The sequence below is a fragment of the Cynocephalus volans genome, chromosome 14, assembly GCF_027409185.1.
Source record: "Cynocephalus volans isolate mCynVol1 chromosome 14, mCynVol1.pri, whole genome shotgun sequence".
Taxonomy (NCBI): domain Eukaryota; kingdom Metazoa; phylum Chordata; class Mammalia; order Dermoptera; family Cynocephalidae; genus Cynocephalus; species Cynocephalus volans.
In genome coordinates, this window is record NC_084473.1 from 30598406 (window position 1) to 30617109 (window position 18704).

General features: G+C 39.8%; 1 protein-coding gene across 1 annotated transcript in view; it reads right to left on the minus strand.

Moving 5' to 3' along the window:
- The window catches only part of NLRC4 (NLR family CARD domain containing 4), a 40938-nt gene extending 23604 nt beyond the window's left edge, over positions 1–17334 (minus strand). Inside the window, exons 1-3 of the mRNA XM_063077757.1 lie at positions 17325–17334; positions 16610–16870; positions 13795–15786 (exon numbers count right to left, since the gene is read on the minus strand). Coding sequence (XP_062933827.1) covers positions 13795–15786; positions 16610–16870; positions 17325–17334 — 2263 coding nt within the window. The remainder of the gene's footprint in view (positions 1–13794; positions 15787–16609; positions 16871–17324) is intronic.
- Positions 17335–18704: the final 1370 nt, after the last annotated feature.

The following is an 18704-nucleotide window of genomic DNA, read 5'->3' on the forward strand; positions in this document are numbered from 1 at the left end:
AATTAATAACCTAGGCTTACCACTTAAAAAACTACAGAAAAGATACTAAAATAAACCAAATGCAAGAAGGAAGGAAATAATAAAGATAAGAGCAAAAATCAATAAAATTACAAACATAAACAATAGGAAAAATCAATAAAAGCTAAAAACTGGATCTTTGAAAAGATCAATAAAATTGATAAATTTCTAGCAAGACTGACAAAGAAAAACAACAGGAAACACAAATTACCAATATCAGAAATGAAAGAGGGGATATCACTACAGACACTGCAGATATTAAAGGACAATTAGAGAACAGTATGAACAAATCTACATGCAAGAATTTGACAAAGTACATGAAATTGTCCAATTCCTTGAAAACCACAAACTAACAAAACCCATCTAAGCTCATTCAGGAACAGGTACCCTGAGTAGTCTTATAACTATTAAAGAGATTGAATTTGTAATTTAAATTAAAAAAAAAAAATCTTCAGGCACAGATACTTTCCCTTATAAATTCAACCAAACATTCAAAGAAGCAGTAAAACCAATTCTATACAAGCACTTCCAGAAAATAGAAGTAGAGGGGACACTTCCCAACTCATTTTATGAAGTCGCCATTAACTTGATATGAAACCCAGACAAAGACAGTACAAGAAAATAAAACTTCAGATCAATATCACTCATGAACATAGAAGGAAAAACCCCCCACAATATAGCAAATGAAATTTAGCCATACATAAAAAGAATATTACACTACCATCAAGTGGGCTTCATAAAGGGAATGCAGGACTGGATCAATATTTGGAAATCAGTCCATATAATTCACTATATTAATAGTCCAAAAGAGAAAAACTACATGATCACATAAATTGATGCAGAAAACACATGTGACGCATTCCAATATCGATTCATGATACAAATTCTCAGCAACCTTGGAATATAAGGAGACTTCCTCAACCTAATAAAAGGCATCTACAAGAAAACTACAGTTAACATAATACTTAATGGTGAAAGTTTGAATGCTTTCTCCCTAAGATCAGGAACAAGGCAGGATGTTCACTCTTGCCATTCCTATTCAACATCATACTATAAGTCCTAGTCAGTGCAATAAGGCAAGAAAATGCAGTAAAAGGAATAGAGATTGGAAAAGAAGAAATAAAACTCTTCTTTTTGGAGATAACATAATTGGAGAGATCATAATTGTCTATTATAAAAATTTCAAGAAATCTACAAAACAAACTATACCTCCTAGAACTAATAAGTGAGTTTAGCAAAGGTGTAAAATATAAGGTCAACACACTAAAATCAGTGATATTTCTATACAGTAGTAATAAACAATTGGAAACCAAAACATTTTACTTAAATATCATTTAAAATAGCTCCAAAAGAATAAAAAAGTTAGGTATAAACCTAACAAAACATTCCAGCCAGCCACCAAAAAAACCCCCAAAACAACTAACAAAACATATACAGAATCTGTATGCTGAAATCAACAAAATGGTGATAAAAGAAATCAAAGAAAATCTAAATAAATGGAGAGAGAAAACATGCTCATGACTTGGAAAACTCAACATAGTAAAGAAGTTAATTCTACCCAAATTGGCCAATAGATTTAATGCAATTCCAACCAAGATCCAAGCTGATGTTTTGGAAAATATAAATAATCTGATTCTAGAGTTTACATGGAACATCAAGGGAACTAGAATATAAAAAACAATTTTGAAAAAGAGTACAGTTGCCCACTCTCACCACTTTTATTCAACATAGTGTTGGAAGTACTAGCCAGAGCAATCAGAGAAGAGAAGGAAATAAAGGGCATCCAGATTGGAAAAGATGAAGTCAAACTGTCCCTGTTTGCAGATGACATGATCCTATATATCGAACAGCCTAAAACCTCTGCAAAAAAACTCTTGGAATTGATAAATGATTTCAGCACAGTAGCAGGATACAAAATCAACACACAAAAATCAGTAGCATTTCTTTTCTCCAATAGTGAACATGCAGAACGAGAAATCAAGAAAGCCTGCCCATTTACAATAGACACCAAAAAAATAAAATACTTAGGAATTGAGTTAACCAAGGAGGTGAAAAATCTCTATAATGAGAACTACAAACCACTGCTGAGAGAAATTAGAGAGGATACAAGAAGGTGGGAAGATATCCCATACTCTTGGATTGGAAGAATCAACATAGTGAAAATGTCCATACTACCCAAAGTGATATACAAATTCAATGCAATCCCCATCAAAATTCCAAAGACATTTTTCTCGGAAATGGAAAGAACTATCCAGACATTTATATGGAACAATAAAAGACCACGCATAGCCAAAGCAATGCTGAGCAAAAAAAATAAAGCTGGAGGCATAACACTACCTGACTTTAAGCTATACTACAAAGCTATAATAACCAAAACAGTATGGTACTGGCATAAAAACAGACACACTGACCAATGGAATAGAATAGAGAATCCAGAAATCAACCCACACACTTACTGCCATCTGATCTTCGACAAAGGCACCAAGCCTATTCACTGGGGAAGGGACTGCCTCTTCAGCAAATGGTGCTGGGATAACTGGATATCCATATGCAGGAGAATGAAACTAGATCCATACCTCTCACCATATACTAAAATCAACTCAAAATGGATTAAGGATTTAAATATACACCCTGAAACAATAAAACTTCTTAAAGAAAACATAGGAGAGACACTTCAGGAAATAGGACTGGGCACAGACTTCATGAATGTGACCCCAAAAGCATGGGCAACCAAAGGAAAAATAAACAAATGGGATTATATCAAACTAAAAAGCTTCTGCACAGCAAAAGAAACAATTAACAGAGTTAAAAGACAACCAACAGAGTGGGAGAAAATATTTGCAAAATATACAGCTGACAAAGGATTAATATCCAGAATATATAAGGAACTCAAACGACTTTACAAGAAGAAAACAAGCAACCCAATTAAAAAATGGGCAAAAGAGCTAAGTAGGCATTTCTCTAAGGAAGATATACAAATGGCCAACAGATATGAAAAAATGCTCAACATCACTCAGCATCTGGGAAATGCAAATCAAAACCACATTGAGATACCATCTAACCCCAGTTAGGATGGCTAAAATCCAAAAGACTCTGAACGATAAATGCTGGCGAGGTTGCGGAGAAAAAGGAACTCTCATACACTGTTGGTGGGACTGCAAATTGGTGCAGCCTCTATGGAAAATGGTATGGAGGTTCCTCAAACAATTGCAGATAGATCTACCATACGACCCAGCTATCCCACTGTTGGGAATATACCCAGAGGAATGGAAATCATCAAGTCGAAGGTATACCTGTTCCCCAATGTTCATCGCAGCACTCTTTACAATAGCCAAGAGTTGGAACCAGCCCAAATGTCCATCATCAGATGAGTGGATATGGAAAATGTGGTACATCTACACAATGGAATACTACTCAGCTATAAAAACGAATGAAATACTGCCATTTGCAACAACATGGATGGACCTTGAGAGAATTATATTAAGTGAAACAAGTCAGGCACAGAAAGAGAAATACCACATGTTCTCACTTATTGGTGGGAGCTAAAAATTAATAAATAAATTCACACACACACACACACACACACACACACACAAACACACAAAACCGGGGGGGGGGGAAGAAGATATAACAAGCACAATTACTCGAAGTTGATACGACAAGCAAACAGAAAGGACATTGTTGGTGAGGAGGTGGAGGGAGAAGGGAGGGAGGTTTTGGTGATGGGGAGCAATAATCAGCCACAATGTATATCGACAAAATAAAATTTAAAAAATAAATTAATTAATTAAATAAATTTAAAAAAAAAAAAAAGGATGCTGCAGAGGAAATTTGGGCAATGGAGAGGACTGTGAATAAATAATCTCAGCAAATATCTCCTCCAACTGTAAGATTATCCTAAAAACTTACTACACGAGGAGACCAAGTTCCATTAGTACTTAACTTTAAAACTGAGAGAAAAATAGATATAATCCCTCTGGGGTTAATTTTAAAGTACTACATAGTTAGGATTGTATTCAAAGCATTTAAACAAAGGACATAGCTGAACTGGTGTGTTCAGAAGACTATTTTAGACATATCCCTTTCTACCTACCCCCAACAGCCATTTTCATCCAGCTAATGCTGCTTTCTCCTTCAAAAAAAAAAAAAAAGAAAAGAAAAAGAGTACAGTTGAGAAATAACACTACCCCCAATGTTATGACTTACTATAAAGCTACAGTTATTAGGCCGGCCTGTGGCTCACTCGGTAGAGTGCGGTGCTGATAACACCAAGGCCACGGGTTCGGATCTTATATAGGGATGGCCGGTTTGCTCACTGGCTGAGCGTGGTGCTGACAACACCAAGCCAAGGGTTGAGATTCCCTTACTGGTCATCTTTAAAAAAAAAAAAAAAGAGCTACAGTTATTAAATCAATGAGGCATTGGTAAGGGACAGACAAGGGTACTGGCAAGTAGTAGAGCAACAGGAAAATAGAGTCCAGAAATTCACCTATACAATAATAGCCAGATGATTTTGGACAAAGTTGCAAAGGAAATTTGAACAAGGAAGAATAGTCATTTCAATAAGTAGGACAATTGGATATCCATATGCAAGAAAAATGAACCTCTACCTAAACTTCACACCTTACACAAATGTTAAACCAAAGTGGATCATAGATCTAAATGTAAAACATAAAACTTTAAAAAGAAAAGATAGGAGGAAATCTTCATGACCTAAGGTTAGGCCAAAAGTTCTTAGACATGACACCAAATCATGATGCATATAAGAAAAAAATGTTAATTGGATAGCAACAAAATTAAAAATTTTGCTCTATGTAAGACACTGTTAAGAGAATTTTTAAAGAAGCAACTATTGACTGGAAGAAAGTATTTTTAAATCACTTATCTGATAAAGGACTTGTATCCACAATATATAAAGAACTCTCAAAACTCAACATTAGGAGAGCAAATAATTCAATTAAAAAGATGGTGAAAGACTTGAACAGACACTTCACCAAAGAGAACATATAGCTTGGCAAATGAACACACGTAACATTTTAAACTTTTATCAGCCATTAGAGAAATGCTTTAGACCATGATGAGACACCACTACACACAGAGTTCCAGTTGCTCGACATTCTCACTAGCACTTGGTAATGTCTGTGTGTGTGTGTGTGTTTTTCTTTTTGTAGGAAAACTAAAATATAAAAACACAGACAATGCTACGTGCTAGTGAGGATTCAGAGCAACTAAAATTCTCATATATGGCTATTGGGAATTCAAAATGGTACAAACTGGAAAACAGTTTGGCAGTTTCATATAAAGTTAAATAAGTACTGGTCTTATGGTTCAGCAGTCCCACCCCTAGGTATTTACCCAAGTGAATTTAAATTCATTTCACACAAAAACCTGCACAAGAATGTTTACAGTAGCTCTATTCATAATTGCCCAAACTGTAAACACCCTAAATGCATTTCAGTGGTGAGTGGATAAATAAACTGTGGTACATCCATACAATGGAATATTATTCAGCAATAAAATGGATGAGCCATAGATACCTGCTACAAGTTGGATGAACCTCAAAAACATTATGCCCTGTTCAAGAACAAGTCTCACAAGGTTACATGTGTGTGATTCCATTTATATAACATTCATGAAAAGATAAAATCTTTGTCATCAAGAACAGATCAGTGGTTACCAGGGTATACGAGTGGGGGTAAGATTAGAAAAAAATCAGCAGGAAGGACATTTAAGCACTCAAAAAGTAGAGAGTACCTAATCTCAAAACAGAGAACAGTCCATAAGATAGAAAAAAATTAACTTTGTGGAAAAATTCTCTTCATTGTCTGCATTTTTGTCATTTCACCACAGAATTCTGGAAACTTCATTAATAATAGGGACCAGGTGAAGATTTGGGAAATATACTATAAGTCCTAAAAAAAACCCACTAATAATCAGCCACTAAAAAAACAAAACAAAGAGAATAGTTAATGTCAACAAAAAATAATATTGAATCTTAAGAAATAATTCAAAAGAGGGACTAAAAAGAGGAAGAAGGAAAGAACAGATGGGACAATTAGAAACAAATAAGTTGATAAATTTAAACACAACCAAGTCAATAATAATATTAAATGTAAATGATCTAAACACTGCATTAAAAAGCAGAGATTATCAGATAGGACAAAAAAGCAAGACACCGCCATGAGTATATTCTGCCTACAAAACACATACTTACATATTTATATTTAAATATAAAGACACAGACTTCCAGTCAAGATGGCAGAATAGACGGTCCCCAGTGTCACTCTTTCCCACAGATCAACCAATTTTCAACTATAAAAAAGCAATGACAGCCAAGCTGGGGCTGCTGGAGCTCAGGGAAAGAGGAGGTGAGACCTACAGAGTTCATGAAGGTGAAGAAGCCATGATGAGAGAAAGAAAAAAGCACTCTGACTGTTTTGAATCCTGGCCACTTCCAGGCTGGACCTGCTGAGCACACAGAGCAGGAGCTGGCAACAGCTGCTGCTGTGCCCTTCAGATGAAGTTGCTTGGAGGCAGCAGGGAGAAGAGGGCCTTGGTGGTCCCCAGGCCAGCAAGACCATTGATAGTGTTCCTGTGGACCTACACAGGGGTGAGGAGCCACAACAACTGCAAAAAGAAGCCACTCAGAGGCTGGTGAATCATTGCAAGGGACCAGAGCACAGCCTGTCCCATGGGAAGTGTTTGGAGCATGGGCAGTGGGGGAGAGGGAAACACTGGGGCACAGCAAGGACAGCTGATCTGCCCCTCAATTAGTGTAGGACCACTCAGAGGAGACTGGTCAGGAATATAGAATTGCATGGGGTGCAGTTTGATGAAAAGACTCAGGCCCAGACCAGAGTTTCTACACAACCCAGGTTCACTAGATCACACAAGAGCCAGAAGTACCTATAAAGTCAACCATTAAAACCTGACCTGCACAAAAAGCGTTCCCAAGGGAATCAGCAGCAAAGCAGCGATTTAGCTCCACCCCAGTGCTCAAGTGCTGGTCCCACAGGAAGTTCCCCCATTTTAGAACTAAGCAAAGGACGAAAAACTTAGTTCCAGTGCAGACTTGAAGTGGTGGGAACAGCAAATAATCCAACACAGAACTGAAAGAAAAAACAAAGTACTCACAGTCAGAGATAAAGTTTGATATTAGTTAGTAAAGGTCTCATTTCACCAAAGAACACCTTTAACACCTAGAAGGACCGGAAGCCCCTGGGCTACCAAGCCAGAAAAGGGGGAGGGCCGGGGGCCTCAGCCATGCCCCCTGACACCTGCAACCAGTCCCAATGGTGGGGGCCTTGGGCCTCAGCCACACCCCCCAACATGCACAACCACACCAGCAATGACCACCAAGCCACTGCAGGAAGTGCCCTGGGCTCTCCCAAGACGGGGTGGTGGCAGGCCAAGGGCCTCAGCCACACACCCCTGACACCTACAACCAGCCCAGTGACGACCTCTGAGCTGTCACAGGAAGTGCCCCGGGGTGGGGGGCCAAAGGCCTTGGTACGCCCTCCCCGACATGCTCAACCAGCACAGCAATGACCACTGAGCTGCTGCAGGGAACACCTCAGGCTCTCCTGAGCCAGGGTGGTGGGGAGCTGAGGGCCTTGGCCATGCCCCCCAACATGCTCTACCAGCCCAGCGATGACAACTGTACCACTGCAGGAAGTGCCCCAGGTGAGGGGCCAAGGGCCTCAGCCACGCCCCCCTGACACACTCAACCTGGCCAGCCATGACCACTGAGCCACAGCAAGAAGGGCCCCAAGTTCCCGAACTGGGATAGTGGGGGGAGAGGGCTTTTGCCCGACATGCCTGACATCTGCACTCAGCCCAGCAATGACCAAGCCACCGCTGAAAGCCCCCTGGTCTTCTCTGTGGGAATGTGCAGGGGGACACAGGCCTCAATCCCGCCCGTCCTCCTTCCTCCTTCTTCCAACCCATTTCCTTTCCCTTTCTCCTCTCCACCCTCTCCCAACTGCTCCGCAACAACATCATAGAATGTAATAAATAAATAAATAAATAAAATATAAAGACACAAATAATTTTAAAGTAAAAGCATAGAAAAATATATGCCATGCTGACCCTAATCAAAAGAAAGCCCGAGTAGTCACTGAAAGACTTATTCTATTTTATGTAATAACATGTTGCCCGATTCTAGAATTACAATAAAGCCAATTGAGATCTTCAAAAAAAAGCCCAAGTAGCTATATGAGTATCAAAGTAGACTTTAAGTAGTACTAGGGATAATATTAGTGCTGGTGCTATTACAGAGAATTGTACTAGAGATAAAAAGTGTCATTTCATAATGATTAAGGGGTCAATTCATCAATAGTACATAATAACCTTAGTCTGTTTGGGCTGCTACAACAAATTACCATAAACTGGGGGACTTTTAAACAAAAGATATTTATTTCTCACAGTTTTGAAGGCTGGGAAGTCCAAGGTCAAGGCACCAGCAGATTTAGTATCTGGTGAGGACCCACTTCCTGATTCATCAATGATATCTTCTCACTATTGTCTTCACATTGTAGCAGGAACAGAGCAGCTCTCTTTTATGAAGGCACAAATCCCACTAATTAGGGATCCACCCTCATGATTTCATCATTTCCCAAAGTCCCTATCTCCTAGTACCATCACATTAGGCATTAGGTTTCAACATATGAATTTGGGGGGGGGGACACATTTAAACCATAGCAAACTCTAAGTGTTTGTGCATCCTAATGACAGTCTCAAAATACATGAGGCAAAACTGACAAAACTGAACAGAGAACTAGACAGGTACACACATATGGTCAGAGATCTCAATGCCCTTACACCCATAATTGATAGAACAATTAGTCAGAAAATCAATAAGTACAGGGAAGACTTCAATAGCACTGTCAAGCAAACTGACCTGATTGACACTGACAGAATACTCCTATCAACAACAGCAGAACATGTATCCTTTTCAAGTGCACACAGAACATTTACCAAATAGACCATTTTTATTCAGCAAGTCTTAATAAAATTTTGGAAATATGATATGGATGATAGCACTGCTTGAATGACCAAACAACTATGTCCAAAAGATAATTACAAGTCTGGGCCGAGTGGGAGTCCCTAAGTCTAATGCTACAGACCTTTACTCTTGCCCTTGTTCATTAAATTGAATATGCTCAAATAGAAGGCAAAGTTGTTTTTTCCCCCTAAAATATTATTCCTCCTAAGAGAGGTAATAGCCTTATATTCAAGTCCTTATAAAAGCTCTTTCATATTACAAGAGTTCTTTTAACCACTTACTTTTGAACAACATAGTTTAAACAAAACATTCATACCCTTTCTCCATAACCAAAACTGGTTCAATAGGAATCCAAAGTGTCAGTTGCTTTTTGGATTCTCTAATGACCAGTTAGATAATTGACATACTCTGGTCTGAGTTTCCATTTATAAGAAGTACAATAGTTGAAATTTCTCTTGGATAAACTCTTAATGCTAAATAGAAATTGTAAATTTTTAAGGTTTGTGATTTACTGTTGATAAATAAAACACTTAAAATTTTAGGAAAAAGAAAGGAAAAAAAAAAGTTATTCAGGGCTTTTTCTAGCTTTCCTCCCTTAGATTTTGGTGTATCTGATCTCATGATTTTTACAGTTGTTTTTAAAACCTTTTTGGAAAATTTTATTTTTTTCTCATTATAACCACATTATAAGAAGTTTGGAAAATCGTGAAGTAAGAGATCTGATGTATTTGAAAAAAGATGTGAATATATTTCTCACTGAATAAGAAAGGATTTTGTGAAATAAATATAATGTTTATTTCCAAAAAATTTGTCATTTACTGTTTCTGTGGACTGAATGTTGATGTCCTCACTCCCAAATTCATATATTGAAGCCCTAATTTCCACTTTGATAGTATTTGGACATGTGTCCTTTGGGAGGTAAATTGGTTTAATTGAGGTCATGAAGGTCGAGCCCCCACGATAGACTGAGTGCTTTTATAAAGGACGAAAAGACCAGAGCCACATCGCCCCCACTCCCACCACACGAGGATACAGCAAAAACAAAGACAAACCCGGAAGAGGGCATTTACCAGCAACTAGATTGGCTGGCACATTGTTCATGGACTTCCCAGCCTTCAGAACTGTGAGGAATAAATTTCTGTTGGTTAAGCCACCCAGTCTATGGTATTTTTATTATAGCAGTCCAAACCAAGACAATTGTCAAATGCCATATAGCAAATATTGAAGAATAGCCTTGGAAAATTAAAGGGATTATATGGTTTCCTGGGAATATTCCTTCCCAGCCTAGTCCCTAAGCTTTCTTTAACCTAAATCTGTTTTTGCAAAGGGCCCATGCACGTTATAAATGGTATATATTTGTCATTCCCAAATTGGCCCTTTCAGCCTTGGAATTACATATGTTTGATGAAATACCTGACACATAAAAACTGACACATGAACTGTAAGTAAAATATAATTGTGATACCTGTTAGATCCCACCTCAACACCCAAATTCTGAGGAGAGAGACCAGTGCCAAACTCTAGACTTTCGTAGCTCTTAAGCAATAAAGTCATCACTTAATGTTCTGCAGACACATTCCTTTATCTATAACATTTTTAGATTTAAAATAAGATTAAAAAGCAGTTCTCAAGAAATATGTCTTAAAAACATTTTTTCTTGGGCCGAGCCCGTGGCGCACTTGGGAGAGTGCGGCGCTGGGAGCGCAGCCACGCTCCCGCCGCGGGTTCGGATCCTATATAGGAATGACCGGTGCACTCACTGGCTGAGTGCCGGTCACAAAAAAAAAACATTTTTTCTTGAGTATTCTTTAGAAAATAATTGTTGTCGTTCTTGTTGTTTTTCCAGAAGATGACTGGTAAGGGGATCTTAACCCTTGACTTGGTGTTGTCAGCACCATGCTCTCCCAAGTGAGCCAACCAGCCATCCCTATATAGGGATCTGAACCCGTAGCCTCGGTGTTATCAGCACCACACTCTCCCAAGTGAGCCACAGGCCGGCCCTCAAAAGTAATTGTTGAGCTGAATTATTAATAGCAAGTACCAGTACTATGTTATACAGCATAATTTTATATTCATATGTGTAATCAATTAAATATTATGAGTAGACATTTGATTGTTTCATCTGTCTTCCCTAAAATATATATATATGTATGTGTATGTGTATGTGTATGTATATATATGTATCTTTTTTAAGGGTTCACATTGTACTTTATTGATGTGTCACAGGAAGTAAGGACTTTCCACTTAAAATATTTAACATTTACACCTGTACATAAACATACACATGTCCTTCTACTCTTGGGGAAGGGTGAGATGACTCTTAGTGCAGATAAGGGGGAAGAAGAGAGGGTGGGGACAGAGGGACTTTGATTTTTGGCTTTATAAGCAATGGGATAAGGGAACAGAGTGGGGCAGAAGGTGAATTATTAGGAAGCACTTTGTGTACTAACATGAAGCCTTGTACCCAATGACATAGCGCAGACAAGGCCTCATTGGCTTAGTTATATATTTAAGTTGGCAATAAAAAGCCTTCGAGGGGAAGTATCTTTTTATTGAGGGGAAAAAAAAGAGGCTTCCACATATTTGGGCTCACCTTATAATTGATACATTTAGCATTAACCAAGGACAAAACAAGAAATAGCATAATATGGAAGTGAGGAGCATAGACTTTGGAGCCAGGCTATTTAGATTCTAATCTCTGCTGTTGCCCCTTCTAACTGTGTGGGAAAGCCACTTAACCTTTCTGTGTTTCAGTTTACTTACCTGTAAAATGAGCAACAAAATGTCCATCACCTGATGAATGAATAAACAAAATGTAGCCTATCCATACAACAGAATTGTATTTGGCAATAAAAAGAAATGAAATAGTCTTAGTCCATTTGATATGCTGTATAGTAAAATACCTGAGACTGGGTAATTTATAAGGAACAGAAATTTATTCCTCACAGTTCTAAAGGCTGGGAAGTTCAAGATAAAGGTGCTGGCAGTTTCAGTGTCTGGCAAAGGCTTGGTCTCTGCTTCCAAGATGGTGCCTTGAATGCTGTGTCCTTACATGGCGCAAGACAGAAGGGCAAAAAAGGCAAAAGGGAGGGAGGCAACTCCCTTGGGCCTCTTTTATAAGATCATTGGGATTAATCACTCCCTAAAGGCCCCACCTCTTAATACTATCACATTGATGATTAAGTTTCAACATACGGATTTTTGGGGACACATTCAGACATGGATGAACCTTGAAAACATCATGCTTAGGGCCAGCCCGTGGCTCACTTGGGAGAGCGTGGTGCTGACAACACCAAGTCAAGCGTTAAGATCCCCTTACCAGTCATCTTTAAAAAATGAAAAAAAAAAAAAAAAAAAGAATTAGGATACATAGGGCAGCTATAGCCAACTGAAAATTATGCATTTTGTCCAAAGAGCACAGAAGCAGATTATGCAGATTTAGCCAATTGTTATCAAGTAAGGATGTGAACATGCAGTTATCAAATCTTAACAATTTTCAAGAGAAATGAGAAACCCATATTTTTACATGCAATCTCTTAGTTTCAAAATGTTGGCAACTCCTCCCGGGAAGGGAGTCATGGTTAGAACAGATGGGCAGGAAGGAGACTTTTCATTGTAGATCCTTGTATAATTTGGACCATATGAATATATTACTCACAAAATAAACTAAATTTTAAAAATTGAGAACAAAATATTGGCAAACATTTTTTAAAATTCTAAACACCATGTAGGCTAAATTCAGTGCATAGCAACCACTCTGCAAGATCAGTATGAAAGAACAGTCATCAAAGGAAGATGATAGCTTCCTGATACAGAAGGTACTCTAATAAAGTCTGGATGGCATCCCGTCGGTTACAGAAGGGATTCCTGCATTGAGTAGGAGGTTGCAAATATTATCTGTACAAAAGATTCTAGATTCTTAAATCATAGGCAATTCCTCTGCAGGGTGACAAGTGAGGCAGAGCTAGATGGGAAATTGCTTGTGACTTAAAACCTACCCCAGGTTGCTAGAGTTAAGTAGAGCAAGATTCCTGTTGCCCATAGCTTCACACCACACAGCAGTCTCTGCTCTGGGCGATACAGCTGGTCTACACAGATAGGACAGTACTCACCTTCAGTATTATCCAGAATGTGGGGAAGACTCCCCTTTACCCATAAAGACTGCCCCCACCTGTCTGTGTCTGAAGTCAGAAATTTCATGTTACAGAAATATCTATTCCCGAAATCTTCTTTCTAAAGTACAATACTTAGTGTGGGGCTGGGGATGGGGATGTTCTTGCAAATTCCTGGGTGAGAATCTTGTAACACAATTAGCCACTAGCTCCTGAGGTGATTCATTTCCAGGCTGGATTTCCTCCAGACTTGAAGGGGGGCAGGTGCCACTTGGCAGGGTAGCAGTGGGTGTTGGGTACAGATGGCAGTGCTGACAAGGGAAAAGTTCTCAGAAGACAAACTTAATCTACTATATATATATACACACATATTTTAAAATAACAAATGTATCTATTTAATTATATTTTATGTAATATAGCTTTTCAATCAGACTATATAGCTCCAGCTTTGGAAATCTTCCCTATGGCCTCCCAATCTGACAGTCTTCCTCCACATGGACCTCTCTCCCCAGCCCTCCCTCCCACCTCCCTTCTAAGTCCTGACAATACTTTCCTGGTAGAAACTACTAGAAAATTTAAAACAAAACCATGTGATATTTAATATTTCCACAGTACCCAGCCAGGCTTGATTCTAGCTTAAACTGCTGATGTTTACAATACCTGGCAGCCGTTGCGTCTGTAGGTCATGAATACTCAAAGTTTTCAGGTTTGTCACACATGTGATGTGCTGCTCGTCTTCTATGGTGAGGGGACTGGCTTCTACCACGAGGGAATGAATGTTCTTGCAGGTGCTGAGGACCGAACTGAGGCTTCCAGCCACACCAGCGCATCTCTTAATGCACAGCCTGAGGCTTGTGGCAGAGCTGAATATCTTTCCCAGATATTTGATATCTTGCTTATTCAACTTGCTGAAATCCCGGAGGGTGACCTCCAGAGTCTTAAATTCCTGCTTCCAGTTGAAGAACAGAGACACAGCCCTACTGGGAATGTAGGTTTCTGAGGACTTCTCTGTGTGAGTTCTCGTGTCTTCAGTAGCCTTGTCCTGCGAAGCCGTAGCTCCCCCGTAGAAGTCCAGTTTAATGAAGTCTAGAGCACTTGCACAATTAGGCAAGTACTCAAAGAAGTCAAATAAGTAATCGGGGATGTTATCTGAGTTGATATATAAGCTTTTACCATGAAAGAAATCTTCAAATTCTTGGCTCAGTGCTGACTTGGATATACTCTCATGGAATAAATGGATGCCACACTCTGCAAAGGAATTGATATTTATGGCTTTCAGAATTTCTTGCTCAGTGGTGTTCTTCACATTTTGCATAGAATCTCTTCTCCAGAGAGGCCTCTTGGTGATGGAAAGCCCAAGGAGGCTGCCGTGTTGATGCACTGCTGCAAGGTGTTTCATAACAGCCCTGGTGGCTTCGGCAGATGACCCACATGTGTACAGGAGCAGGTTGCTATATGTGGATGTAATGTCTGAAATGGAAACCATCTTCTGCAAGTAATCTTTCCCCTGGCTCACCTCCTCTGGCTCACGAGACACCAATAAATTGCTGAGTCTTCGTCCTGCTGTGTACTCCTGGAACGATTTATGAAAGAATTTATACTTTGGCTTGAACCTTTGAGCTGTGTATTTACAGAGGAGTCCAGTGGTCAAGAGCACATCCTCATTCACGCTGGACACATCCTCCAGTTCGAAATCGAACCTGTGGGAGAACACACCCTCGAGAGCAAGGTCTCCACAGTGGTCCAGGCTCCGGGTGAAGTCACTTGCACTCATGCCTTTATGTTTGTGTTTGTTTTTATGTATCAGCAGATCATAGAAGGTACGGAACAGCGTTGTTTGTGTGTGAGAGTGGAACTCACTTTCGCCCATCTGGATCGCACAAGTTATGACCACAAAGAGAGGGGTCTTCATCAGATTCTTCAAGCACCTGGATTTCTGAATTTGGAGCAATAAGCCTTCAGCGAGCTCCTTTATTAGCACTTGCCGGATGAGGGCTTGGGCACTGTCCTCTCTCATATCTCCCACCTCGGCAGTCAGGGCACCAAACTGCCTGATGTGCCTCAGGCACTCGGTGGTGGTGGTGATCATGACCATATTCTTAAAGCGGTGGTTTTCCTTTATCAGCGCTTCGATTTCTGGGCAGTTCTGGGGCTTGAATTCATTGTAGCCATCAAGGAGAAAAAGAACCTTCTGCCGCAGCTTCAGCAGCATGGCCATGAAAGTCCGCTTGCTGATCGTGTCAGGTACATCCAGGAGTTGATCGCACAGGGTTTCAAAGAGCCCTCCCTGGGCCCTGCTCAGACGAAGAAAGAAGACGAATTTGAACTTGGTCAGAGCCCCGCACTTTCCGGAGGCCCAGAGCATGGCGATTCGCTGTAGCAGAGTGGACTTGCCTTTGCCCGATTCCCCTTCGATGATGCAGGGGCTCTGAAGAGTCTCAAGCAGACCACTGAGGCTCAGCTGCTCCACACGGTGATGGTGATGGTCCTTCCTCCATAGGGTGGGTTCTGTGAAGGTGCTTTTCAAGTTAAAAATAATGTCAATATCTTCACCCAGGGGATAGAAGTTCAGAAAAGATGGGGTATGGTACAAAACCTTTAAATCCTGAGCCAAATCGTCCAAGTCTCCTTCTGATATCTGATGAAAAAGACCTGTTATACAGAAGAAGTGATGTTAAAGAGTACCCAATTCTGTCTCTCCTCAAAACCTAAAGTTCAGGAGGATGAAAGGGGAGTGATTCTGAGAATATGCTGTTGGTGACTTTAATTTCCTTCCCCAGTTCTGAGCTGGCACAAAGAGTAGCAAGTATCTACTCCTGCTTTTCCCCGGCACCCAGTACCCTCCCACCCCCTTTTGCCTTCTGTTTCCTCCTTTCCACCACCAAGTCTTATAGCAGCTGATTGAAAATGAGAGGAGCATATGTTTGGATTTGGGAAAGTGAAGGATTGGGCTGAGAATGATGGTTGGGGTAACTTTCAGCAGATTAAGCCTTAACCTTGATTGAAGTCTGTCATGACAAAATTTATTAATTAAGTAAAATAAAAACTAAATTAATATTTCATGAAGCGCAGATCCATTCTCCTTGAGTCAGTCAGGGACTATCTACCATGCTGCTTGAATGATGGAGTCGGTTGTCAGCGGGCCCACTCACCCATCGGCAGATCTCATCAGACTAAGGAATGTTGAGAAAAACTACTGCATTGATTTAACAAGTGCATCTAGTGTCCAGCTTTATTTTGAAGTGAGACTTCTAAATCATTTATTCCCTGGCCCTGGGATTACTTATTGAGCTTTGCCGAGTGATCTAATGGGAGTTTTTTTCTGAGAGTGTCTGAGCTTTTCCTTAGCTTGACTTAAAGACCACTGCCAGGTGATATGAAGAGGGAGGAAAGCAGAGGCTTGGTAATGGGGTTATGGACCTTCTTCATGGTTTATTCTATTCATAGAAACTGATGTAAGCAAACCAGTACTTACTTTGTCCACTCAAGTCCTGAAATAGAGGATAGTTCCACTTTTCAAGAGATTTGAGAAAAAGGTTACAGGACTCTGAACCCTTCTTCAAAATCATGTGAATGATCCCTCTTGCAGCATCCTGCTCGACCTTCTCACGGCAGATGATGTTTACTTCTTCACAATTCACAACATTCCATACAAACAGATCATCCATAATTTGCTTTATAACAGTCATTCCCATCCTTTGAATGAGGACTTGACTGTTCTCCTTTATGAAATTCACTGAGGAGATGGGGGAAAATATACATATTTATTTATTTATATAAAATGTGCATATCAGCGTCTGTTGCCAGAGCTTTAGGGGCATGCAGTTTTTTCCTCTGGGTCCATTTTGAGTTGTGGAAATGCCGGATGCTTGAATTTCAGGCCCTCAAGAAAAGCTTTGTAAAGTTCTTCATCTCTAACCCCGGAGTCCTTGGTGAGCAAGATGGTTTTGCTTTGGTGATGAATTAAGGTGAATAATCTCGTCCCCCAATATAAAAGGGTCCCCAGTGAAGTCATATTGGTAAGACTGAGGGCTTTAGAGTAATGAGACTGGCCTAGGATCTTCCAATAGCTACCATCGGTGTAACCATGGCAAGTCACTAAACCTCTTTGAGCCTGTTTCAATGTTGTGCTGCTAAATGTTTAACAGACTTTCTCTCTGGGGGTAAAGGTCCTAATTTGTAGAATTTACCAATCCCCATGGTATAAATAGGGTTAAGAACAGTATCTAACTTATGAAGTTGTTACAAGAATTCACGTATAGACTCTCATACAAAGTAATAGCTCAATACGAGCGTACTTCAAAAAGTTCCTGGAAAAATTCGTATTATCTTTTAATTCTATTTTTCCAGGAACTTTTTGAAGTACTCTTTTACATGATAGCCGCTATTCTGCTGTCGTCAGTCAAAGGAATAGCACATTTTATCTCCCGAAGATTTTGGTCTTTTCTGAAGAATATCACTACAGTACATTAGTCTGTATCCAGTCTAAGCTCTCTCACCTCCCTGGTCTCTGTGTCATTTTTGTGTCTGGCTCTGCAAGGTCTAACTCTCAACTGCAGACTACAGTGTACCCAGGCACTGTATCCACACTGTATCCGTGACTGCTTGGAGAAACGTCTTCCTGGTTTTTCACTCTAAGACACTGTTTGCACTAGTTTTCTTCCTGGGCTAGGCTGCTCCTGGCTTTCAAACCTTTGCTGACTGATCAGAGAGTGCGTGTGCTCCTCCCAAAGGGCCCAACGCCTCTCTGGTCTGCATGCACCGTCAGGCACTCCAACCCCCAGGATCCCGCCCCAATTTCCTGTCTCATCATCACAGAGCTACTGCTAAGCTCAGTTGGAACTTTGCCCCCTCCCTGTCAACATGTCCTGTGGGTCCCATCTCTCTCTCTCTGGGATCTCCTCTGTGTCTAGTCATGATCTTTCATTTATAGCTGAGGAAATGTAGACTCAGAAAGTCCTTAAGACTCACACGTGTTCACAAGACTAGCCTTTCTGAAGCTATATTTTTTGCTGTAAAATGAAGACACTGATACTTTCTCTGACTGTTTTAAAGACTTGTGGTATTTAATAAAGTCATATAAATCACATACATAAAAACGTTTCAAAATTTGAAAAACACACTATATAACTGTATATATACTGTAAGATATTCTACATATAAGATATTCTTATTACTAACCATGGTATATGTCCATGCTATGTGAAAACAGTGCTGCTTACTCATTCACTCATTGTTCATTCTTTTCAGAATATCTCTTTGTCTGGACCAGCACTTTACAGTAGAACTCTCCGAGATGAACATGTTTTATATTTGCACTATCCAATATGGTAGCCATTAGCATGTGGCTGTCGAGCACTTGAAATATGGCTAGAGTGACTACACAACTGGATTTTAGATTTTATTTAATTTTAATTTATTTAAATTCATATTTAAAGAGCCAAAGGTGACTAGTGGCTACAAAATTGGAGAGCATGGGTCTAAATACAGTCATCAAAGTGGAAAGAGCTACATTTTGGTTGTCACTTGTATCTACACCATGTTTCTTCACCATGATCTTGATGTGTATC